Below are 25,309 nucleotides of genomic sequence, written 5' to 3'. Positions count from 1 at the left end.
ACACCAAGCAGAGTTATAACAGTAGGATGCTTACATAAATATTTGAAATTGAAGGCCAGTTTATGTAAAACAGAGCTTAAACCATATCAGAAAAATTACAAATAATCTGATACCAGTTGTATTTAAGTTTCGGCATCACATATCTGCAAGAGGTAATCACAAGACATAGTGCTTATAAGAATAGTATCACTGGGTATCCCTACATTGGAATTTAGAGTGTAACTAAAGGCAAAAACTTTTGTTTAGTCTTGGATAGGATGAAGAACCCCTGTGAGGTTATTATTGATGTCTGTTTTCCCGTGATCATTTTATGATATCATTACTGTTATTATTGAAAGTGAAAGCAAGAAATTCCCAAGTTTTGGGTTTCCCCAGAAAAGGAATAGAGGGGCAAATCTTCAAATGGGGACAACAAAGGAAATAAAAAAAACTAACAGGGCTTATAACCATCCTTTACTCTACCAAAATAAAAAAGTTTTACCTTTAGATTTATGTTAAGGTATGTTCGGTACTTATACTGCACAATATCATGTGCACCTTCTATGTGGACTGTGTAAAGCACCAGTTTACACCTATTGCCAATTTTTACCCATTGCCAAATTTCACATATAATTGTTAATCATTTTTCAAGTCACTGACAAAGCAAAATGAACATACTGGCTTTATATTAGCTTACCAATTACTGTCAATTCTGCCGGTGCCCTTGATTGTCCAATCATGGCAGCATAAACTCCTTCATCTTCTTTAGGAACTGCATCTTTAACAACCAAAATTCGCTTTTTGCCATCAGATGTGATGTCATATTTATCTCCAGCTTCAATAATTGTGTCACTCTTAACCCATTGTACTTCAAAAGCTTCTTTAGAAACAGAGCAGACAAACTCTGCCTTTTCACCCTCAAGTACTTCAAGATTCTGGGGTCTGGAAATAAACTCTGCAGCAAGTTCTAAAAAGGAAACAACTTCACATTAGATGATATTACAAAATAACTGGAATTATCTTGCACAGTGCAATGATTTCTCTTACCCTTGATTCCAAGTTTGCCTGTTGTACGGCAGTTTGGCAGTCTACAGTTGTATTCACCCGCATCTTCCAAACGAATATTGTGGATTATCAAGATCCTCTTCCTGCCCTCAGCAATGTGTTCATATCTTCCACCATCTGGCAGCTCATCATCTCCTTTAAACCAGGACACATCAGCACTAGCCTTGGAGACTTCGCAAACCAGTTTGACAGATTCAGATTCACATGCTTCAATATTGGGTAGATTTTTGGTGAAAATAGCTTCTTCCTCTGAAATGTAATCAAATGCATGCAAACATAGTTATTATATGACTTGCTTTACATTATATGCCTATTATTTGTAAAATAATACATTTTTGTAGACATTACATATTACTACTATTGAGTAGTAAAGCATTTTAATAAGAAATAAGAAAACTCTCTGTGTTGTTTATTATTGGCCTTACCAATGACTGTAAGCAACCCTGAGGTCTTGGCCATTTTCGATTCACAGGTATATTCTGCTTCATCATCAAACACACATTTGTTCACTACTAAGGTGCGTGTGACTCCTTTAGAGATAATATCATATTTCTTGCCCTTTCGAATTTCAATCCCGTCTTTGAACCAGCGGACCTGACGTTAGAAAAAAAGTGATCAAAGTAACCCAAATGAAAAAATGTTGTTTTACTATTGCACGCTTATTTAAATTGACAGCAGTAAATACATTTTAACCATCCTGGGTGAATGATAAATAATTACACATTGGAGTCTTAGAATTCCAAAACATGACCCTATGGTTTCTCTTATGACCTGACACTGCTAGTTTCTGAGGCATGCAGTGACTGTATGACTTAAATATAGTTGTGTCCCTTGAGTTATTTAATTATGATGTTATGCTTAGTATAACACGGGATTAGCCCATTAAACTGTCTGTGGTATTTTCTAGTAATGGTGCTTAGACATTAAAATTATTGTAAACAGTTATGAATATGGTACCTCAGAAGGACTTGCAGTAACACATACCTTGGCACTTTCACGCGAAATTTCACACTCAAACCGAGCAGTTTCTTTCTCCTTAACTTCAAGGTCAGTAAGAGGTTTGCTAAATTCCACAAATGGAGCTGGAAATTGAAAGAAGATCGCACAACATACTTTACTGATTGACTTTATTATTGTACTGTTGATTTTTTTTACAGTTTCTGCTAAAACTTTAACTTCTATACGAATCCAAACAAAAAAAGAAGTTGCAACTTACGTTCCACGTTCAAGAATGCAGATGTCTTGAAATCCTTGGCATCGCATGTGTATGTTCTTGCATCATCAAGTGTACAGCCATGGATGATAAGCTTTCTAATTCTTCCCTCAGCGATAATGTCATATTTTTTGGTTTTGTGGATTTCTTGTCCATTCTTAAACCATTTGACCTCAGCAATCTCTCTGGACACTTCACACTCAAGTACTGCAGTAGCTTCTTCCTCTACTGTTTGGTCCTCAAGAGGTTTAGTAAATTCAACTGGAGGTTCTGAATGATAAAAAAATCCCATTAGAAAACATTCTGCTGCACCGTGTCTTAAAAAAAAAATCTAATGAAAAGAGTACCTTTCACAGCTAGGTTGGCTTGTGTCTTGAAATCCTTTGCAGTGAGTTTGACTTCTCCAGCATCTGTTAATTGCACATCCCTCAGAGTAATTGTGTGAACCCTTCCTTCAGCACGTGTCACAATCTATGAAAGAAAAAAAAAAAAGTTGTTTTCTACATATGTTATGCACTTATGATATAAAAGCAACCTACATTTGCAATATTTAAAATTTTATTGTATATATATATATATATATATATATATATATATATATATATATAAATAACATGAAAATCAAATACATTTATTCTACAGTAAACTACTGTAGGCTATGCCTTTTAAATTTTATGATAATTAAGCACTGTCATTTATACTAAATTTGATAACATTTTTGGATTTCTACTGTACCACAGTAAGCATACAAACTTTACTGTCTGCACTTCTGTTATGTATACAATGTTTTTAAACTTAATGATTCTGAAGTAAATGTATAATCTTACACATGCTTTCTCTGTCTCATATTGTCTCTAAATCAAATACACGCATGAACGGCTTTTGAAATACATGAAGGTAAAGTGGTGTTGTTGCCCATAAAAACCAGATGCTTTGTCTTAACTTAGAGCTGGTTTAGAGCAAATGCTACCTCTCTCCTAAACATGTTACAAAACAATAGCTAACTCTTTTAAATCAGGTTCACGAATCTATGTATGTATTATTTTATGTTCCATTATGTTGTTTATCTAAATACATTTACACAATGTTTACACAACAGTTTTTATTATATGTGAGCTAATTGAGTGGATACCGTTTGTATTACATAATATGGCATTCTACAGTGAGAAGGCCTCCAATGTGTTCTATATTCATATTTAACACAATTAAACTTGATAAAACAAAACATTTTAACTACAACACATTAGTATTAGCCAACACGTACCTTAATTATTAAAAAGAGAAATAAAACTTTAACACAATTCAATCATTTATTTAAAACATAAATAAATGCATTTATTAATGTCAATAAACATTTATAATTGTTTACTAAAATGATTAGCATGTTTGTGAACATTTGATTTAATAGATAGTGTAACATTTCTGAAATGAACACCTACTTTTTACATTGTAATTGGCTCAGCAGGTTTAGGCTGACAACCTCTGGTATCTTGAAATGTAAAAGAAGCACTTGAAGTTGTGCTATAAATAGCGGGCAAAGAGGACCTAGAGTGCAAATCTGGCTGCAAAGTTATGCTTTCAATTGCCTGAAATGGAATTTTAAGCCTGCTAATCCCCATATATGCACAATACTTTACTACAGTTATCAAGTGAATGAAAAACTAATCAAGAGAGGCATGCACCTCGTCAAGAGAACATTATTAACAGTTCTGTCCTGATGTAGCAATATAACAGTTGTAAAGCAAAAATAGTGTTTACATCTTGTCCCTGAAAATGCTTTTGTTTCAGTACAAAAGTTGTTTTCATGGTTTGTGTAAAAAAAAAAAAAAAAAATGTAAATTTGTAAAAATGTAAATTATGCAGGAAATATGCTTAGTGTTCTGCTATATGTTTGCATGTGTCTCTCACATTTTATTCATTAAAAAGCCAAATTTAATATTTTGGAAGTTTAAAAAGTCTTACCTTATCACTGGGTTCCAGTTTTCGGTCTTTGAGGAACCACTCCACAGGTATCCCTTCATAGGAGAGCTCACACTCGAAGGTAGCTGATTCTCCAGCTGTCACAGTCACATCCTTCAAGGGTCTTAGCAGGCCAATTAGACGGGCTTTTCCAACAGAAGAAGACATTTTTCAGTAAAATCCTTCCTCCTAGGGAAGCTAATGCCCCTTACTCTCTAAAATCCATTGTGGCTTTCCTCCAGGATGTAGAGAAGTGCACTGAAACTATTTAAGGGCTACCACTGGACTCTGGCCTCCTGGGATCACAAATAGGTGGAGTTTCAATTTGCATATGGTGTCACTTTACACTGAACTGAGTCAGCAGCACACAGTATGTGTGTAGAATCTGTCCACCCACCCATTAACCATATGCTTCTTGCTACATATAGCATATCCCTTCTAAAATAGTAAAGGGCCTATTAGACAGGGACAGCTGCCACCTGGTTACCCTATCTGCTGCTGTCAATCAATCGCTTGGCACTTTCCAAAATTGACAACATAATGCTCTCTCTATCAGCAGTTAACATGCCAACACAGCAAGTCTTTCTTTGTAACGATCTTCTTTCATAACAACTAACTACAGAAACATCCAGGCTATCCACGATGACTCAACACCTTGTGAATTTAGTTTATTAACTATTGTTAAAACCTTACCGTTATTCAATTTCTAGATATACAGAAAGATTTTTTAAAATTTTGAAGCAATTTAAAAAAAAATGTAGACACATTACTCAGCTCCAATGCCCCTTTTTGTATATTTGATTAACAAGTTTAAAATGTGTTATCTATGGACATACAAAAGCAATATTCAGGAGGGCAATGCATAAAAAAAGAAACAAATGTAAGCTGTAGAACGCATAGCAATAAATTATTTCAGTTTATTTGAGACGCCTAAAACAGTTATCACCTTTCACTTTGAGATGTGCACTCGACTTTGCATTGGCTGCTTGGAAATCCACACCACCAGCTTGGTCCATTCGCACATTGTAAAGGATAAGGAAGTGTTTTTTGCCTTCTTCCTTGATTTCACAGTCCTAAAATAAATCAATACATTCAGTTTAACACTTGCAACAATAAACAGCCTAAAGGCTAAAAATTGCCTAGTAGCCTAGTTTTTACTCTATTTTCTGTTTGTTTTTGTCTTTTTTATATGAAACCTAAAGGATTCAGAGATATAGGTAATCTGAAACAGGCTCTCCTAAATTTCCTTGCAGATCATACTCACATAAACTCATCTTGTTAAACAAACATAATCAGCAATTTTCCTTGAAGTTCACAGGCTTTATGTAAAACTCTGCTTAAATGGTTAGTTAGAAAGACTGTAAAGGTGACCTTCACACCCCCATCCCCCGGTCCGTGCTGTATTTGCCTACAGTGATTCTAAACTGTAAGAGCTCCTGCAGCTGCTCCACTGGGTTCTTCTCTGTCCAGCCCTGCCAGGGTGGACTAGATGGATTCTGACTGGTCAGCGCCATCACATGGACTGTGCTAACCATACAGAATCTATCTAGTCTCTCCTAGAAACACTGGATGGAGAAAAGAGATAATAGCAGGGATTTCTAATCCCTGGACTAGTGGAGTGGCTGCAGGAATCCTGACAGCTGAGGATCACAATATGTGAGTGCAGTGGAAACTGGAAAAGTAGGGGGGGGAGTCTGTTGTTACGTCACTTGTACAATTTTTCTATAAAGGATAACTAACCCTTTAAAGTGAACTTGTGATTTGCCAATTCAGGGCAATGCAATAGGTTCACTGATTGAAAGCACCCTTGTACTTACCTAACACTCACCTTCCCACAATATCTGTTTTCCATGCGGACTATTTGCACAGGCTCGAACCTAGAGCCATATAGTGTTTTAATGGAGAGTTTGGCAGCATAGTGGTGTAGTGGTTAGCACTTTCACCTAGCAGCAAAAGGGCCTCTGGTTCAAACCCTGACGCTGACTGCCTGGAGTTTGCATGTTCTCTGGTTCTCCAGGGTACTCTGGTTTGCTCCCACACTCCAAAGACATGCTGAAAGGTAATTGGATCCTGTCTAAATTGACCCTAGTATGTGTATGTATGAATGTGAGTTAGGGACCTTACATTGTAAAATCCTTGAGGGTAGGGACTGACGCTGTGCTGCATAAATTGACAGTGGTATATAAGTACCTGAAATAAATAAAGGTATAATCAAAAATTTTAGGGTTCTTCTATCTAGCAAACCTTTTTTTGCTCTGAATTGTCTAAGTGCAGGTTTGCTTTATGAAAACAGAACTACCTTAAGGAAAGCTTGTGGGTGCAGTAGATATTATATTTGGTTTGTCCAGTAAATATTATAGTGATTTTTGCAAATATTTGAGTCCTCTGTATTTACATATTTTTAATACCTCCACGTCAATGACTCATGGGAGTGTTGATTCTGACAGTAATTTCTTTTCATCAACTTAGACTAAAACTGTAACACCAAAACACAATCTAATCCCTGGAATGGAAAATGGAAGAAAAAGGGTTGGGCTAAGTTATAGAGAAGAGAGACATAGCTACCATGGGTGGGCAGGGCTTGACGCCACTTTACGAAAGTACACAAAAACCCTGTTAATAAAAATTGCAGTGGTTTTCTTTATTATATGCCTTCACTGTAGCATACCATGTTTACACACAGTCCAGGTGCTATTTAAATTAAGTTATGATATGACATTGCACATTACTTTTAGTATAAATGGAGCTATGCTTACTGGTGAAGGATGTACTGCTTCTCCTTTTAGTTTCCAATTAGCATGGACATCTTCTTCAGATATCTCTGTTTCAAAGCGAGCAGTTTCTGTTTCGATAACCTCCACACTGTACAGAGGACGGACAACCTTGATGTCACGATCTGAAGAATAATGTAAGCAAGTCAAAGTTGAACCTTAGCCTCCACCATCATATTAAAACTTTAAAAAAACACCTCATGGATCATAAGTCTTACCTTCAATGTTCAGTGCAGCAATAGTTTTATCTGTTCCACAATCACAGGTGTATTCCCCAATGTCTTTCTTTGATGCTTTCTTTATTGTGAGAATGCGTTTCTTTCCATCAGCCTTAATAACTACATTCTTTGATGGAATTATCTCCTGTCCATTCTTGAACCATTTCACTGGTGCTTTGGACTTGCTGACCTCACAATGCAGGACCACATCGTCTTTCTCTACAGCAGTGTAATCTGACAGTTTGGTTGTAAAGTATGGATCGCCCTCTGTGAAAAATACATATAATACACATCATTAAAAAAATATATCCCATCGCAATCCAGTGAATTTTCTGATTTTTGCACTTGTATAGATGGTCACAACTTACCAATCACAGTAAGCTTAGCCTCACTGGTTTTTCCCATGGCCTCAACTTTGATTAGTGAAGTGTCATCCAGAGTGACATCCTTAAACTTAATAGTATGGAATTTCCCCTCATCATGTATTGAAACCAGCTTGCTGGGATGTAGACGTTGGTCATTCTTAAACCAGCTAACTTGGATGTTGTCATGAGATAACTCAATTGTAAATTCAGCTGTTTCTTGCTCTTTAACTGTCACATCTTTAAGTGGTGTAACAAATTCAAGACGAATACCTACGAAAGTGTACACAAATTATTGTTTAACTCCACCTCTACAGAACTGATTTTTAAAAATTGACAACAACAGTATAATGACTTAAGCAAATGTTTGATACATATCATCAATGTTTGCAAAGCAATATTACTAAAAACTATTTATGCTATTTTATAGGCAACAAAGATATCTAAAATAGGAGTTAAGATTTATTTCAATCATTTAGAAATGTATAATTTAAATTTTTATGAATTTATTTTGGTGGTGTGACAAGTTTGAAATTGTTTAGCTCATTGGTGGTGCAAAACCGTAGGTTTACTCCATGCCAGAAGTATATTTCAGGGCCTTTTCTGCCCACTTTTATTTAAAGGAAAACAAAAATTCACACATGTATATCCACCCACACAGGGGGTTCTCACCATCAATATGAAGCATAACAAAGGATTTGTTTATCAGCCCTGTGGCTCAGGCCTCATGCCTCAGTCCTCCTGAGTGTCAAACACACAGTCCCAGTGCTTGTGCACAAAATGCTGTACTTTTGTCAGCTTGGCTTCTTATCCTGCAGCCCCCAACTGCTACATCCTTCACCGGCTCAGTCTTTGTCTGTCCTGACCTGGACAGTATGTTGCAGACATGCACCTCTCACTGCATTGCTTCCTTCACACACTGACCCCCTTGGGAGTGTGGAGGGTGGGTCCCTGAGCTCTAATCCTGGCTCTAATATGAACACAGCACACACTTGCACCATTAGTGTGCCTGTTTCCTGCAAAACCTGGCCTAGACTGCCATTTTAGACCGTGACATGGGCTGACCTTGCCACAGTGGGCTTTTTAAAAAATAGAAACAAACCTTCAATTATGAGTTTGCCACTGGTTCTTTTGTCTTCTGCTTCAAACATGTATTTAGCTTCATCTTCAAAGGCAACTGACTTGAGGACCAGAGCATGTCTTGTGCCTTCAGCAACTAGTTCATATTTGTCATCTCCCGTGAGTTCCTGGGTGCCTTTTAGCCAACGGAAAGTCTTAGGCAATCTTGAAGTCTCACATTCAAATCTTGCTTCATCCTTTTCGTACACCTTGACATCACTAAGTGGAGTGATGAAGATGAGTGGAAGTTCTGCAAGACAAGGCATAAATAAGCTTTTTTTTTTTTTTGTTAATTTTTATTTGTTATCTACAGGGAAAACATGTGTTATCCATAAATAATTTCTGTATAGGAATCAGCAGGATGCATCCTTAATAAACAGTTGTAGAGATTACAGGGCAAACTGCAGTCTACTGTTTTCTATTGGTGGAGCGACTAATAGGCTTAATGCGAGGGAGAAAGGGACAAGAAGGTTAGGTTTATCGCTAAGTAGAAAATGTATACTGCGCCAACACTAATAATCAGCAGCCAACAAAAACAAATGACAATTTGAAAAAAGCAAGACGGATATAAATAATGCAGCTCTGATGATGTAATTTAAACACATATAGTGCAAAATAATATGTGTAAATCAATACTTGCACTTTTAAGTGCAAATATATGTGCAAATATTATATATATATATATATATATATATATATATATAACAATACATGCACTTTCTAGGAAAGTGACTGAAAGTGCAAATGTATGTGCAAAATTAAGCATGCAGTCCATAAATGCTATGCAATTAAATAAAAATAGACCATCAAATAAATAATAAAATCCGTGAGATGTCATCTGCACTTTGCACTTTTTTGGTGGACTTATCACGGATTTTATTATTTATTTGATGGACTATTTTTACTTAATTGCATAGCATTTATGGGCTTCATGGTCACTTATGCCCTTCATGTATTTGCACTTTTTTGCTTAATTTTGCACATACATTTGCACTTTCAGTCACTTTCCTAGAAAGTGCATGTATTGTTCTATATATACAATATTTTGCACTACATACGTTTAAATTCATATGTGTTTGCACATCCTTTGCTTAGTTTTGCACATATATTTACACTCCAAAGTGCAAGTATTGATTTACACATATTATTTTGCACTATATGTGTTTAAATTACATCATCATTGCTGCATTATTTATATCCGTCTAAGTTTATCGGTAACACTACTGTACTATATACATACAGTATACTGTATATTGTACGTAGAAACAAGGGGTTGATTTTATAAGAGAACTAGGCTGTTCACTTTGCATGAGAGTTTTTGCTTAGTAAATGTGGTTAAAAAAAAATAAAAAATGTATTTCTTTTTCTTTTTACAAGATTTGATTATGGAAGTCAGCAGGACGTCACCTAATTCACTGTTAGGGCTCACAAGTTAAGCCTTTGCAAAGTGAACAGCCTATTTACCTTGAGAATTTCATTCCCATTGTGTTAATTGAAGAAATATGAAGGCTGCCATATTTGACCTTTTCTTCTAAAAATACTAGTTACCTGGCTGGCATGCCTTTATTACTACAGGGTAGAGTATTGATTTTGGGGTAGTCAGGAGGAACCTCAGAAACCAGTGGGGGTGGGACTGGGCACTATTTGACACATCTAGAAGTGTTGCATAGTAGTGGCACCAAAAACTGGCCATTAAATGTTTTGTATGAGGCTTCTTCCTTCACAGGGTATTGTTGTAGTCAGATTTTACACCCCTGGCAAGATTACTTTAACAAGGGTGTTCCCTAACGCACTACACCTAAAGTTAAGGTTACATACAATAAACTGATCACTTTCACATACACATCTTAAAACATTTATTTAAAAAAACTATAGGTTCCCTTTAATTAGCTCCTGTGTAGTATTCAAGTGCATGTTTGTGTCTGAGACTGTGGCAAGAGCATTACATTTTAAGCTTCTAGACTGTGTAAATGTGAATGGTTGAACTTTATAACAGGCTACATATATATCACATGTGCCACATAAAGAATAGAATAGAATAGAATTATTATCTAAATATAGTTAAACAAAGTTTTATAACTGTAGTGAGGGCCTCTGGTTCATGTAATAATAAAATATCATCATACCTTTGACTTTGAGATTAGCAGCATTTTTGGCATTGGCAGCCTGGAAGGAAATCTCCCCAGTCATGTCCAGTTTACAGTTATACAAGATAAGAACATGTTTCTTTCCATCTTCTATGATTTCACAATCCTTTGATTCCAAAAAGCAGAATGAATTAATAAAAGAGATAGTTAGATAATGGAATGAACACATATAAGGAGGTCTTCTAAAAACTAAAGAAAAGTTACTTTTTTTTTACTGTAACAATAAAAATAAAAAAAGAATTTCATGTGTATATAAGGAAACGAAAGCTTTGAGGATTTACAGTATAATTAAGTACATAAACAGGTGGAGGATAGACAGCTGGTTGTATAATTCACTTGTACAGACATAACTTACCGGAGATGGAGATAATACTTCTCCCTTAATTTTCCATTGGGCATGAACGTCAGGTTCTGAGATTTCAACTTCAAAACGCGCTGTTTCACCTTCAAACACCTCCACTCCATACAAGGGGCGCTCTACTTTAATAATGCGTGCTAAAACCACAAAAACAAGGAGGGACATTTATCAAAACTAGAGCAGACAGAAGCAGCTGTACATGGCAAACAATTTGTTTCTGTCTTCAACTTGTTCGCTTAAGCTTTGAAAATGAAGATAGAAGCTGATTGGTTGCAACAAACAGCTGCTCTGGATTTGGGCTGCTCCAGTTTTGAAACATTTTCCAGAATGTGTTCTAATGCAAGCAAACAGCCAGGCTTTTATGGTGTTTCATTAAATAAATTTCTTAGTTGATAACCTACCTTCAATGTTCACGCTTGCTTTAGTTTTGTCAGTTCCACAGTCACATTCATAATCCCCTTTGTCCTTTTCTTCAACTTTCTTGATCTTCAGAATTCTGCGTTTGCCTTCAGTCTTGATAGTCACAGTCTTTGAGGCCTTAATTTCCTCACCTTTTCTAAACCATTTTACTGGTACATCTTTGCTAAGCTCGCACTCAAGAGTGATGTCATCTTTTTCCACTGCAGTGTAGTCTTGCAGCTTTACAATGAAGTAAGGATCAGCCTCTGCAAAAAGATCATCAGTATTATTAATAAGGTGTATATCACATCAAATGGGGAAAGGTAACATACCACCAAGCATGTAGCCCATTCCTGACAAATAACAAAGTAACATATAAAAACATGTAAAAAAAAACACACATTGTTAAATTAGACATTAGACATACAAACATAGATTCAATAAAGTACAAACATGTATAGAAATAAAACATAAGTGCCATAATATGTACAGTACATAATAAAAGATACTCACAGTCAAACAAAATAAACAAAATTAGAACGACAAAAAAGCAAGGTACATTTAAAAGTAAAACATACAAACATGTAAATGCATACACAAAAAGACAAAGACTGCTTAAAAGTATAAAAAAGCATAAAGACAACAATTAAAAGTACAACTAAAAGTGTACAGGTATAAAACAAAAAAACAAACAGACCTACAAACACTTTACATAGATATAGTCCTAGCAGAACAGAGCTATGACTTTTCGAAGCTTACATTCAATTTACAGAAAGAAAAATGGACAAGGACATAACATACTTTTAGACACTGTTTTTGAATAAATAAGTGAAAGGGTTTAGTTATTATGTTGTTTGTCAGTAGTGCTCAGCTATACTGTAATTTGTGAGTAGTGCTCAGTTAGTAAAAAAACAGTATCAAAAAGTAAATTGGAAAAATGAAAATACATTTATTAATAAGAAATGTCGAGTTATAATTAAAATTGTTAGCATAACTAGTGTTTAAAAACTAAGTTAGAGTTTACTTTTTCCAGGGCAGCTTAATTTTGGCTGTTGGCTCCAGTAGCAATCTCTCCCCCTGCCCCCTCTGTCCTCCCTCCTTTTGGTAACCTTACACTCTCCTCTTCCTGCTTCTCCTCCTCTGCACTAAAATCGTAACACTGCCTCAATTACTTCTTGATTTGCTATGCCTCTATTTACTGCCCCAACAAGGTTGTAGAAGACCCATTGACAGATCTTAATGATCTGCCCTAGTTTACAACTCCTGGCTCTCCATAAAATATATACACACAGGTGCCAGTGCACATGTGGGCAGCTGTGTCTATCTGTTTTCTGGACACATTATGCTGACATGCCATGTTTTGGGAGGCCAGAGAGAAGGCATGGATCTACCTAATCAATAACAGATTAGGGTTGTCTTTGAGATAGGTGGATTTCAATTAATGGAGCCCTCTTTACTGCCCCCTCAGACATCCCTCACTGGCAGACTCTCCTACCCCTTTGCTGACTTGCTGACTGGCCTCTATTCCCCATCCCCCTCACAGGCACCTCTCCTCTTCCCTGCTGAAAGACAATTCCCCCCTTGCTGACTTGCCACCATACTCTCTCCCCCACCCCACACTCACATATGTCCCTTCTTTGTTGCCTTACCACCTGACAGCCATCTTTGTCTGGCTGTTTCACCTACCTCTCCACTCCCTGTTCAACTCACATCCCTCTCTCAAATGCAAAAAAAGGCACCCAAGAGGCGCTGGGACTTTGATATACATTTTAAACCAAGTAGTAAGAGGGCAAAAATTAAAAGGGCCCACTGACTCAGGTTAGGCTGCTCATGACAGACAAGGCTACCTTCCAATGGGTACCCCAGCAGGTTACCAGAAACAAAAGTGCAAACATGGAAGGAGCACCAGACCAATAGATAAAAGTCTGATTTATTTTATTAAAAAATAAACTGCGCTCTTTTATCTTGTGGTCTGGCACTCCTTCCATGTATGCACATTTTTTTCAGACATCCCTCCCTGGCTGCTTCACCCATGGGTGACACACATCTCTCCCTAGCTGCCTCAACCACCTCTAAAAGATAGCCCTCCCCAGCTACCTCACTTCCAGCAACCAGTGGCTGCAGAGCGAACCCAGTCAGAGAAAACCCTGCTGCACATACTGAGCACTGTCATATTTCTTCATTATTTTCCTGCATATACTGCTCCCTGTCATATCTTGTGCACATCTCTTCTGTACGTACTGCCTGCTGTCATACCCTCCACAATTTTTTCCTGCACATACTGCCTGTTCTCAAACTGTCTTAACTCCTCTACTGCACATACAGCCTCCTGTCATTCCCTCTAAACACCTTTCAAACAAATACTGCCAGCTTTGTTTTTTTCAATATTTCCAACACTTTTGCTAGTACTAATATATACATACATCTTGGAAACATGTTTAGCCAATTTTGTTTTGATTAGATTCAGAGTGGTAATAATTTTTAACAATGTTAATATTTGGAAAAACTGATTGGACACTCTGATTGCATATTAGAAATTTAATAAGAATCAATAAGCAAGCAGCATCTGCATCAGCATTGTAGTTTGAATCAAAATGTTATACTAAGGGAATAGAGTAAATCAAGACCAGAAGATAAAGAATCAGGCTGAAAGCCTAGCTGTAGGTCCACATATATTATATAGACTATTCAGGAGACTGAAGAAAAGAAGCACTAGGGGTTTAAGCAATCTACATTAAAAGCATTTTCATCTTCATCATGATGTTTGCAGTAGCTGGTCACAGTTTCATTAAATCTGCTCCGATACTTAAGCTTAGGATGGTTAACTGAGCACTGGTGTAACAACATATGCTGAACCAAGTATTGTGGAAGAGGAAAGAAAGCCGAAAGAAAACTGTTGTGCTTAACGAAAACTGTCGTGCAAGGATAGGAAGAAGTACCATTCAGTGGTTTTCAGGAATCTGATTTGGTGGCAGAGGGATGTATTACTTGTGCCAAATGTTATGTAATTGTATAGTTGTATATAATTATCAGTAACATTTGTGTGACTGCTATAAAACATATATCATACCTAATACTTTTAGGTTTGCTGATGAATGTAGACCTTTGACTTCAGCCTTAATCTGGGAGATGTCATCAAGAGTCACTTCTCTTATTTCCAGCTTATGAATCTTGCCTTCTTCAGAGATAAGAACAGTCCTACTTGTGTGAAGCTTCTTATCATTTCTGTACCAGGTAACAGGCATATTCTCATGGGAAAGCTCAAAATCAAAGTGAGCTGTTTCTCCCTCTTTAACGGTTTGATCTTTAAGTGGTGAAATAAATTTAAGTCTGATGCCTGTAACAAAAGTATCACTAGTTAACACACCATTCACTTTTCCGCCAGGTAAAAATTCACTGCACTCTTGGAGCACCCCAAAATTGTTATAACAAGATGGAGCATTTTAATTTCTCCCATTAAAGAAACCCTAATTTAGAGAATTCATAAAATATAATTTTCCATAATTTTCTCATCTCTACTGTCAGTTCTGACTTGCCTTCAACCGTGAGCTTGGCTGTTGTCTTTTTGCCATCAACCTCTGCAGTGTATTCCCCTTCATCATCAAAAGCAGAGTCATTAATGACCAAGATGTGCTTCTTTCCATCAGAAATAATGTCAAATTTGTCACCGGCCTTGATAATATCTGGGCCTTTTGACCATATGACATTTGCTTCTCGGGTAAGAGCACATTCAAATCTAGCCTGGCGCTTCTCTGGAACAGTAACATCTTTCAGTGGAACAGCAAAGTCGAGCTCGATTTCTGGAGACAAAATGTGGTTTATAGACGTTAAGCAAAGGTAGAACATGTAATGTATACAGACAACAATTTCACCAGGACAAGCATACCTTTTACAGTAAGAACAGCAGAGGTAACTGCATTCAAAGCCTGGAATAAAACTTCTCCAGCCTGTTCAACTTTGACTTTATGGAGGGTGAGGAAACGTTTTCCTTCTTCAGCCCTGATTTCACATGTCTAGGAAGCAAAGATATTGATAATTAATCTAAATATGAGGACACATTAAAATATTTATTACAAACTCTACTTCCTAAGTTATGCCATATATATTTTTTTGCTGTTGAACATTACATTTGGAAAACAAATGTATCTTATGTCTAGGATCTTATTTAACGTGTATATAAATACAGTTTTTACTTTTTAACAGAACAGAGACTCATTACCACAGTTTGCTTCTTTTTTTTTTTCTCCTGTTGGGGAGATTTTTCTTCACTTTCTGTCAACAACAAGAATTAAGAGGAGATCACTCCAAATTAGGATTATTCCCTCTTAGTCACTAGAATAGGTTTACCCATTGAATGATTTCCTCTCAATTATTTTGGTACATGGCCAATGGTAACTAAGACCAATAGTGAGGGCTAATCTCCCTAGCAGGGACACAAACAGAAAAAAATACTTACAGAGGTCCTAACTCTTAGTAGACTCCTTTACATTTTAAACTCTTTTTACAGCTAATAAAATATGTCTTGGGTTTATTTTAATTTATTGTATTGCAGTATTTTACATTATATAGGCACTAACAATGTATGCAGCACTTTACATACTGTATATTCACATCAGTCTTTGCTCTCAGGTAGCTTACAATCTATGGTCCCTATCTCAGATAGACACACATGTAGGACCGACTGAGGCAGGAGCCAATAACCCTATCAACACATCTTTGAAGCGTGGGAAGAAACTAGAATACCTAGAGGAAACCAACACAACCACAGACAGTATATGCAAACTCAATGCAGATAGTATCCTGTCTGGGATTTGAGTACAGCAAGGCAGAAGTCTTAACTACTAAGCCAATATGCTGCTTTACAAACATTTAAATTAATCAAGTGTGCTATTGTCCAGTACTGCCTTTAAAAGCAGTCAATTATAATTTTTTTTTTTTTTTGCAGCCTAGCTAAACCAAAGCAAATAAAACTGACTTCTGATAAACTGTTATGTGTTTAGCACATATCTGCTTTATATACTGTTACATGTTGAAATATAGGCCTTTTTATAGTATCTTACAGGTGATGGCCGCAGAGATTCTCCTTTCAATTTCCATTCTCCAGGAATATCTGCCTCAGATATTTCACAGTCAAAGGAAGCAGATTCCTTTTCGTAAATCACAACATCTTCAATTGGCTTGACAAGGTCAACTTCACGCTCTTAGGTAAAGAAAAGAAAGTTAATTGACAGCACTACAGGCTACTGTTTCACGACAATTAAACAGACGTTCTTGAATTCATTTAAAAAAAAAAATAATGTTTACTTACCACCCAGAGAAAGCTTAGCTGTAACACGTTTTCCTTCAACTTCTACAGAATATTCTCCAACATCTTCTGGACCAGCATTTTTGATAATAAGATATATTTTATTCCCCTCTTTCTTCAGCTCAGTTTTGTCAGTTGGTTCTAGTGGAATCTCCTCTTCTCCCTTAAACCATTTTATGTTTGGAGTGTCCTTAACAATATCTGCCACAAAAGTTGCTGTATTTTTGGGTTTAACATGTTGGTCACGAATAGGCTTGACCAACCAGTCACGAATTACCTCTGCCAGAAAAAAAGTACAATGAAATTAATATGTATTGTTGTTTTAAATACAGTAAGCTTATTACTAGCAATATGTGTAGAAAAAGCTTTTTTAAAAAATTTGAACTCAGTGCTAACCTATTGAGAAAAAATGTTATTTTATACTGATGCCACCAATCCTTTTTTTTTTTCTTTTGTAGGTTTTAAAGGCTTAGGCTTTTATTAAGCAATTTGATTTTCTAGGTCACTAGGTAAATATTAGAAATATTAATATTTTTAAATGTTTTTGGTTTTTGACTTACCAACAACTTTGACATTTGAGGAGCATTTGATGTTAGCACTTTCTACGGCACAGGTGTATACTCCAGCATCTGCATCATCTGCAGCCACGATAGTTAGAGTACGGTTTAATCCTATAATATTTGTTTGGTATCTGCCAGGTGAAACCTCACTGAGCTTCTTGCCATCCTTTGTCCAGACTACGTCTCTATCTTTATTAAGTTCACAGCTCAGATACATAGGCTGTGTTTTCACAACAGTGACTTCTTCTTCCAGAGTCTTTACAAATTTAACAGGCAATTCTGTATGAATAAAGAAAAGATTACATACGTGTATATGTGATACTTTATGTATTACATTAACATGACTTGAGCAAAGTACAAAAGCAGGCTTTGTAATGAAGGTTTAACACTGTGGTACCAACACAATATTATTTAAAAAAATGTTCATTCCAAGTACAAATTAAACTAAAATTCTTCACAGATATTATTTCCTTTTTTAAATAAAGTGTAATACCTTCAACAATAAGTTTGGCTGTAGATGTCTTCTCCTTGTTGCCAAGTTTTGCTACACAGGTATATTCTCCAGTGTCCGAAAGCTGCACATCAATAATATGAAGTTTCCTGTCTTTGCCATCAGAAATGAACTTATGCTTGGGGCTTTCTCTTAGGTTGCTGCCATCCTTCATCCAGGAGGTAATAGCAGTAGAGGGTGAAATAAGGCACTCGAAAATTGCTGAAGAGCCAACAGACTCTGCTTCTTGTAACACAATGTCCTTCAACTCCTTGACAAACTTTAATGGCACGGCCTTCAGCTGGTAAGTGAATGCTGGTTCATCTGGAGGTTTGTCACCACCACTGCCGGGGCGAAGTTTCTTCTTGTCAGCATCTAATGGTGAAGGTGTCTTTTTGATACCTAAAATTTAGATGTGGACATGGCAAAACAGAGACTTGGTGAAGATGATGCTTGTATAAATCTTACATCTTTCTTCCAGTGCATTTTAAACACTGGCTATACTTTAAATTTGGTTAATATAAAAATATAGCAAGTCACACATAATTATTTACACAACAGTGCACAATATAATAAAATCAGGACAGCTTTAGTTAGTAAAGCAATGAAGCAATGTATTGGCTGTCAGATGTGTAAATCATGGGATGGTAGTTTCAAAAGTTGTTTATAGGAAACTGTCATGAGAAAATAATGTGGATTGTCATTAAAGTGTAAGTTCACCTTCAGCACTAAAAATCTAATGCCTTCATATATCATGCCTAACATTGATGACAATCTTAATGTGCAAAATCTTTTTTTTCTAAAAAATTTTCAACCCTGTGTTCTGGATATCCCATTTTTGTAAGTCATTTAAAAAAATGCATTTAAACCTTCTCTTCCTGCTTCCTACTTCCTTCTTGCAATGCCATCTGGGATTGTAGTTCACTGAGCTAATAGGAAACAACAAGTTCTGTGAATCATTGCCTTTGTGCCTGTTTGGGAGGGGCTGGCACCTGAAATAGCATTTCACTCTGCTCAGTTTTCTCTTCCTCCTGTAAGCTCCACTAAGCTCTGATTATAGATAGAATAAGAATAGGGAGTTGCAGGAAATATAAGAAGAACTGCAAAGTCCCATTATACGTAAGTCTATATAGTGTATATCAAAACAATTTCTTCTTTCTCTCTATACCTCTCACTCTTTCTGTATCTCTCTCTCGCTCCTTCTCCTCCTCCATATCTCTCTCTGTACCTCATTTTCCTCCTCTCTGTATTTCTCATCCCCTTCACTTCATACACTCCTCTCTCCATTTATCTCTATAGCAACATGTGGTATAATAAAAAACATACAAATCCCATGCGTTTAAGCATATACATATGTAAATTATCATCTAAACATAAATTGTGCAGTGCTATGTGAGAGACAACCCAAAACAATTCCCTTTTCAACTTTTCAATTCCTATGTGTAAAAAAAAAAAAAAAAAAAAAACACACACAACATATACAGTAAACAATTTCCTAATTATCCTCAAAAGGTGATTAGTAAAAAATAAAATAAAAAAGAAAGTGAAAATCCAGTGTTTAGTAATGCATGTTTCTATAAAGCTTTTTTCAGGATTAGGTAGTCTCTCTATTTCTCGTTTATATCTTTCTCAATAATCCTCTCTCTCTCTCTTTCTCTCTCTATCCGTCTCTCTCTCTCGCTATATATATATATATATTTTTTTTTTCTTTTCTCTTTCCTCACTCTCTCTCCCCTCTTTCTCACCCCTCTCCTCTCTCTACTACTTATTCATTTTGTAAAATTACTTTATAATTGCCTGTGTAGATAAGCGAGTAAATACACAAGCCAGCTCATTCCGATACTGAGGGGGGAGGAGGGGGGGCACCATGGAGAGGTGTAGGGAAGCCAAAAAACACACTGCCATGTAGTTGTTTGCAGGAATGAGCTTTACTGGGGGAAAGCGGGTGGAGGCATCACAGAGAAGTGTAGAGAGACAGAGAGAGTAAGCAAGAACTGGGCAAGGCATCATGGGATTCAGTAAGTCTCACAGAGAAGGAGCTTATCTGTATTGAGTGAGAGACGTACGTGTAAGGGTAATCCAAATGCGCCTTTTGAAATACCGGCAATTGTAAGTAGTAGCTTTGCAGGGACTAAAGATAATGAGAGGAACTGTTTTTTTTGTATTTGCACAATGCTTTTTGTTAATATGGCCCCCTTAACAGGAATAAGGGATGTTTTTTAAAGGGGAACCAACCCTTTAATGATATCCTTTTGAACATGCTAGTTGCTTAGTTGTCATTTAGATCCTCTTGCATATTTTTTTTGTTGGATTAACAGACTTGAAACACTTTCTGCATGCTTGCCTCAGCACTGACACTAAAGGATAAGCATGGCAGCCATGCAAACAGCATTTTATAAGATGTTCAGCATTTGCCTCAAATATTCTCTCATAACTGGTTTACCGTAACAGCACTTATACATACATTTTGAAAAGACAAGCATGTGAAATCCAAAGCAAACTAGTCTCACCTTTAAAGGGAAGTTTACCCTTAGGAGCCTCCTCTTTTGGTGTTTTAGTATCTAAAGTGAAACAGTGTTGTTAGTACATTTAACTACTGTTCAATCAATTTTTAATGCTGAGGTCTCAAATATTTTTCTTACATAAAACTCTAAAGTGAGTTTCAGAAATAGAAGTTTATAAAAGTGCATACTTACACAAATGGCCTAAACAAGCAGTGAGGAAGACTGGTGCAATCATAATATGATGAATTATACATTAATGCTAAAAAAAACTTTATATGTAGCATGAATGAAATGACTTAATACAAATATTAGGCTGTGGTACATGAAAATAGTGAAGTTAGATTATGATCTAAAATGCAAAAGTGAGTGGATAATTTTCTCAGAACAAAATGCACACACATGAAGACAGACAATGAAACATTAAGAAACTGGAAATTGTATGACAAGTATGTTTCTATAACATAAAGAATGAAGACATTTAACGTTGACATTTAATATGAGACAAATAACACATGGTGATGTTTCTTCTCCAAAGATGCTTATGAATACAAGTTTATGGGTATGAAGCGGATGATCAGTTTCTTCCAACAAATATGGGACAAGCCTTCCATCCAAATTTATTTAGTGCATATGACCAATGAAAATGATGGTAGCGCATGACATTTTAAAAGCAGACCTTTTCCTGCAGAGACTTCTCACCTCGTCTACCAATGGCTTTTCCTGGAGTTTCTCTGGCCCTTTTCCTTCCTTGTCCACTATCTTCACTAAGTATATCTTCTTCTGAGCCATAGTCAGTCTGTTCAGAAGTACTTTCCAATTCTTGTTCCCAGGTTTCATCTTCTTCTAATTCCTCCATGTCATTGGAATCTGTTTCTGTTTTCAGAGATGCTGAATCCTTATCTTTAAGTGGGCTTCTAGAAGGAGGTGTTACTTTGTCTGAGGATTTCTTTTGTTCTACTTTTTTCCTGTCAATAGGAGTGCTAGTTCTGCTAATCACTTTAAAAGAGCTTTCATCTTGAGGCGTCTCTTTGTCTAAGGATTTCTTTTGCTCCACCTTTCTTCTGTCCGTAGGAGTGCTAGTTCTACTAATCACTTTCAAAGATCTATCATCTTTAGGTGAAATCCCTTTGCCAGGTAGAAACTGTTCCTCTGCAGGCAGAGGAGTTTTAATCCTTTCCACTTTTTTAAGAGCTGGAATTACAGGCTTTCTTTCTTCAGGTTGTACCTTTACTGATATTTTGTCTTTATCAACTGGGGTTTTCAAACGACTAATTTGCTGTAATGGGGAAAGACTTTCTTTTTTAGGCTCTGCTGCTGATTCTTGAAGGTGTGGGATGCCTGTCTTCTTTTCAGGTTTTGCAAACTTTCTGACTTTCTCTGTTGGATGCTCAAGGACATCTTCCACTGTAGTAACTTTGGATTCCCCAAATACTTTACTGTCCTGTTCTATCTCTTGTTTGGCATCATATGAAGGAATCTCATCTACAGAAGGAGGTTCTTCAATTGATATTTCAACAGTGGGTATAGCAGCATGCACACCTGCTCCTTTTTCTCCTTTTGCACTTACAACAGGTATTATTGGAGCCTTCCTAGTATCTTTAGGCGATCTGCTGGAATGAATTACATCCTCCTTGTGTGCAATATCTTCTGAAAGCTGCTCTTTTTTCTTAAGATCCACAACACTCTTCTTATCAGGTATTTCTTTTCCTAGGTCTGCATCTGTCTTTTCTTTAAATTTATCCCCCCCTTCTGCTATACGGGTGACTTTTTTCTGTGCTATTTCCTCAACTTGTTGTAAATCTGCCTTTTCACCTTTATGCAATATTTTTGCCCTATCTGGTTTTGTACTGTCACCTTCTTTTAATTTTTGAGTAGGTTTTCCATGTAACCACTTCACATCTTCTTCAGGAGACTCTAAAGATTTCTTGCCTTCAACGCTGCTTATTTTCATTCTTTCATATAGTGCATCCTCTGGAGAAACAATAGCCTCTTTTATTGGCACCTTTTTAGTAACTTTTTTAGCCTTCTCTATGATTTTATCTGTTCCAACCTCGTCTATCTTTTTTAAAGATTTCTCAGCATGCTCATCTAGATCCTCTAGTAGCCCCTCACTCTCTGCACTGCTAATTTCTAATTGTTCAGTTGCTGTTTTCTTAGGTGTAACAACAGGTTCTTTAGTGGAAATCTTTTTTATTTGTTTTGCTTTCTCTACAGGCGAGCCTAATTTAGACTCTTTTACTTTCCTGCTAGGTTTTTTAACATATTCATCTTGGATCTCTGGTAAATCATCACTTTCATCACCGATCAATTCTACTCCTTCTTCTTTTTTGTAGGAAACAGCAGGCTTTTTTGTTTTACCCTTTTCAGTGACTTTCTTAGCTTTCTCCTTATTTTTATCTAATTGACCTTCCTTAGTTTTTTTAATGGGTATTTTTATTTTTTCTCCTTGGGCATCTAATATTTCATCACTTTCAGCGCTGCTATATTTTTCTTCTTCAGAAGAAGAAATAGCGGGCTCAGACTGAAGAATCTTTTTTAATTTTTTATGCTTTTCATCCTTCTTGTCTACTGTTTCTTTATATTGTTCTTTTGTTTTATCTTTTATTAATTTTTCAGTTTTATCAAATTTTGTCTCTTTAGCTTTTTGGATAGGTGTTTCAGTTTGGTCTGTGTGGGCCTCTAAAATGTCATCACTTTCAGGACTGCTAATCACTACTTTTTCTTCTTCCCCAGGAGAACTAGAAGGTTTATACTGAGGAATCCTTTTCACAATCTTTTTATGTTTTTCATCCTTCTTGTCTACTGTTTCTTGGTAAGAAACAGCAGGTTCTTTTTTATCTACTTTACCATCCTTAGGTTTTGTGATGGGAATTTTAGATAGTTCCATATGGGCCTCTAAAATGTCTTCACTTTCAGGACTACTAAGCTTTACTTTATCATCTTGTTTTTCCCCACGAGAAAGAGTAGGTTCATACTGTGGAATCTTTTTTGTTATCTTTTCATATTTTTCATCCTTCTTAACTACTCTTTCTTTGTGAGAAAGAACAGGTTCTTTTGTTATACCCTTTTTGCTTATTTTTTCACTCTTCTCAGGTTTTTCTATTTTAGCATCCTTAGGTTTCTGGATGTGTCTTTCAGTTTTTTCCATGAGGACCTCTAAAACATCCTCACTTTCAGAACTTGTAAGCTCTAATATGTCTTCATCTTCATCCCCAGAAGAAATAATGGGCTCATACTGAGGAATCTTTTCAACTATTTTTTCCTGCTTCTCCCCTTTCTTATCTACTGCTTCTTTGTAGGAAAGAACAGATTCTTTTGGTATAGCTTTTTGATTTACTTTTTTGTCCTTCTTCAAAGTTTTATCTAATTTAGCTTCTTTACCTTTTTTGATTGGTATTTCAATTTGTTCCTCATATGTCTCTAATTCTTCCCCACTTACAGCACTACTGGATTCTACTTTGTCTTCTTCCTCACCAGAAGAAATAGTGAGTTTATGCTGAGTAATTTTCTTCTTTTCAATTTTACCCTCTTTGACCTTCTCTGATGCCTCTTCTGGTGAGACACCAATTATTTCTTTATCTTTTTTCTTTTCTTTACCCTCTTTTTTTACCTCCAATTTTGGCATTACTTTGATGCTTGGCTTTTCAGGAATTACCTTAACCAAACCTTTTTTGTGTGTAATAATATTAACTTCAATTTCGGGCTGGTAGAATGCATCTCTTTCCTCTTGCTCTTCTTCAACAGAAATCTTAGCTGGTTTATATTTTTTCTTGTCCTCTACTATAACTTTTGTTTTTAAATATTTGTCTGGTTCATCTTTACCTTCCTTTTTTGTAATTTCTTCTGTATACTCAATAATTTCTTCAGACTCTCGTTGTTCAAAAATCTTATCCTTGGAAGTTGCATAGATCTTTCCTTCTTCCTTTATAAAAATCTTTCTTTCCTCTTCAATTACATCTGTAAATAGTCTTTCTGCCTTAAGGCTTACATCCTCTTCAATAGGAATAAAATTGTCACCAGAGAAAAAAGGCACTCTCCAGACTGCTTCTACTTTGCTTTCTTCAGTCAGTATTTTACCTTTTTGCATTATTTTTATTGGCACACCCGGTTTCTCTGTGACTACAAAGGTTTAACATTTTATTTAAAAAGTAAGATTTGTATCATTTTTATTTAAGACTGTATGCATAAAACACAATTCAAAACATAAAGCAAACGTAAATGCACACACATACACGTAGTGATATTCCAAACACAAAACTCTATACAAGAAAAACATATAGAAACTTTAGTGTACAAAACAAATAAGACAGCCACAACAATTGACACGTTTAAATCTATACATACACAAAAAGACATACAAAGTAAGAAAAAACACACTAACCAAGCATCAGATACAAAACAGCACAGATAAAAAAAAACAATATTCAATTGATGACTTCTCTATTATTTTGCTATCTAAATAAACACTTATGAGGTTATTTACTAAAAGTGCATGGTGCAAAATCTGGTGCAGCTCTACATAGTAACCAATTAGCTTCCAGGTATTATCATCAAAGCCTAATTGAACAAACTGAAGTTAGAAGCTGATTGGCTACCATGTGCAGCTGCACCAGATTCTGAGTGCACCAGTTTTAGTAAATCTCCCCCTTAGTTCCATGAGCATGATGCATCAATAATGTCCCCAATAAAGGGTGCTAACATGATAATATACATATACAAAAAATTCTCTCCCTATTCTCAAGTTACAGCACTGGTGCTTGACGACTGGTTATAAAGGCTTATGGGGGGAAGTGGAGTGTGCCACATGCTTCCCATTCACAGAAGCACCAGGTTTTTCTTTTTACCCCAGTTGGCCAAATA

General features: G+C 36.1%; 1 protein-coding gene across 1 annotated transcript in view; it reads right to left on the bottom strand.

The window, feature by feature from the left end:
* The window catches only part of LOC309558726 (titin-like), a 320,308-nt gene that overhangs the window by 103,707 nt on the left and 191,292 nt on the right, over window positions 1-25,309 (bottom strand). Inside the window, exons 149-171 of the mRNA XM_082261775.1 lie at window positions 20,456-20,506; window positions 17,949-18,347; window positions 17,456-17,734; window positions 16,899-17,174; window positions 16,651-16,790; window positions 15,477-15,603; window positions 15,127-15,390; window positions 14,661-14,927; window positions 11,593-11,856; window positions 11,189-11,328; window positions 10,813-10,939; window positions 8,670-8,936; window positions 7,574-7,840; window positions 7,206-7,472; window positions 6,973-7,112; window positions 5,163-5,289; window positions 4,220-4,362; window positions 2,605-2,728; window positions 2,261-2,527; window positions 2,029-2,126; window positions 1,470-1,638; window positions 1,027-1,293; window positions 677-946 (exon numbers count right to left, since the gene is read on the bottom strand). Of these exons, the coding sequence (XP_082117901.1) occupies window positions 677-946; window positions 1,027-1,293; window positions 1,470-1,638; window positions 2,029-2,126; window positions 2,261-2,527; window positions 2,605-2,728; window positions 4,220-4,362; window positions 5,163-5,289; window positions 6,973-7,112; window positions 7,206-7,472; window positions 7,574-7,840; window positions 8,670-8,936; window positions 10,813-10,939; window positions 11,189-11,328; window positions 11,593-11,856; window positions 14,661-14,927; window positions 15,127-15,390; window positions 15,477-15,603; window positions 16,651-16,790; window positions 16,899-17,174; window positions 17,456-17,734; window positions 17,949-18,347; window positions 20,456-20,506 (4,740 nt within the window). The remainder of the gene's footprint in view (window positions 1-676; window positions 947-1,026; window positions 1,294-1,469; window positions 1,639-2,028; window positions 2,127-2,260; window positions 2,528-2,604; window positions 2,729-4,219; window positions 4,363-5,162; window positions 5,290-6,972; window positions 7,113-7,205; window positions 7,473-7,573; window positions 7,841-8,669; window positions 8,937-10,812; window positions 10,940-11,188; window positions 11,329-11,592; window positions 11,857-14,660; window positions 14,928-15,126; window positions 15,391-15,476; window positions 15,604-16,650; window positions 16,791-16,898; window positions 17,175-17,455; window positions 17,735-17,948; window positions 18,348-20,455; window positions 20,507-25,309) is intronic.

Source organism: Pelophylax lessonae (genome assembly GCF_965119305.1).
Source record: "Pelophylax lessonae genome assembly, chromosome: 6".
Lineage (NCBI taxonomy): Eukaryota > Metazoa > Chordata > Amphibia > Anura > Ranidae > Pelophylax > Pelophylax lessonae.
Note: the sequence above shows the minus strand (reverse complement) of the source record. Positions and strands in the feature narration are given on the sequence as shown.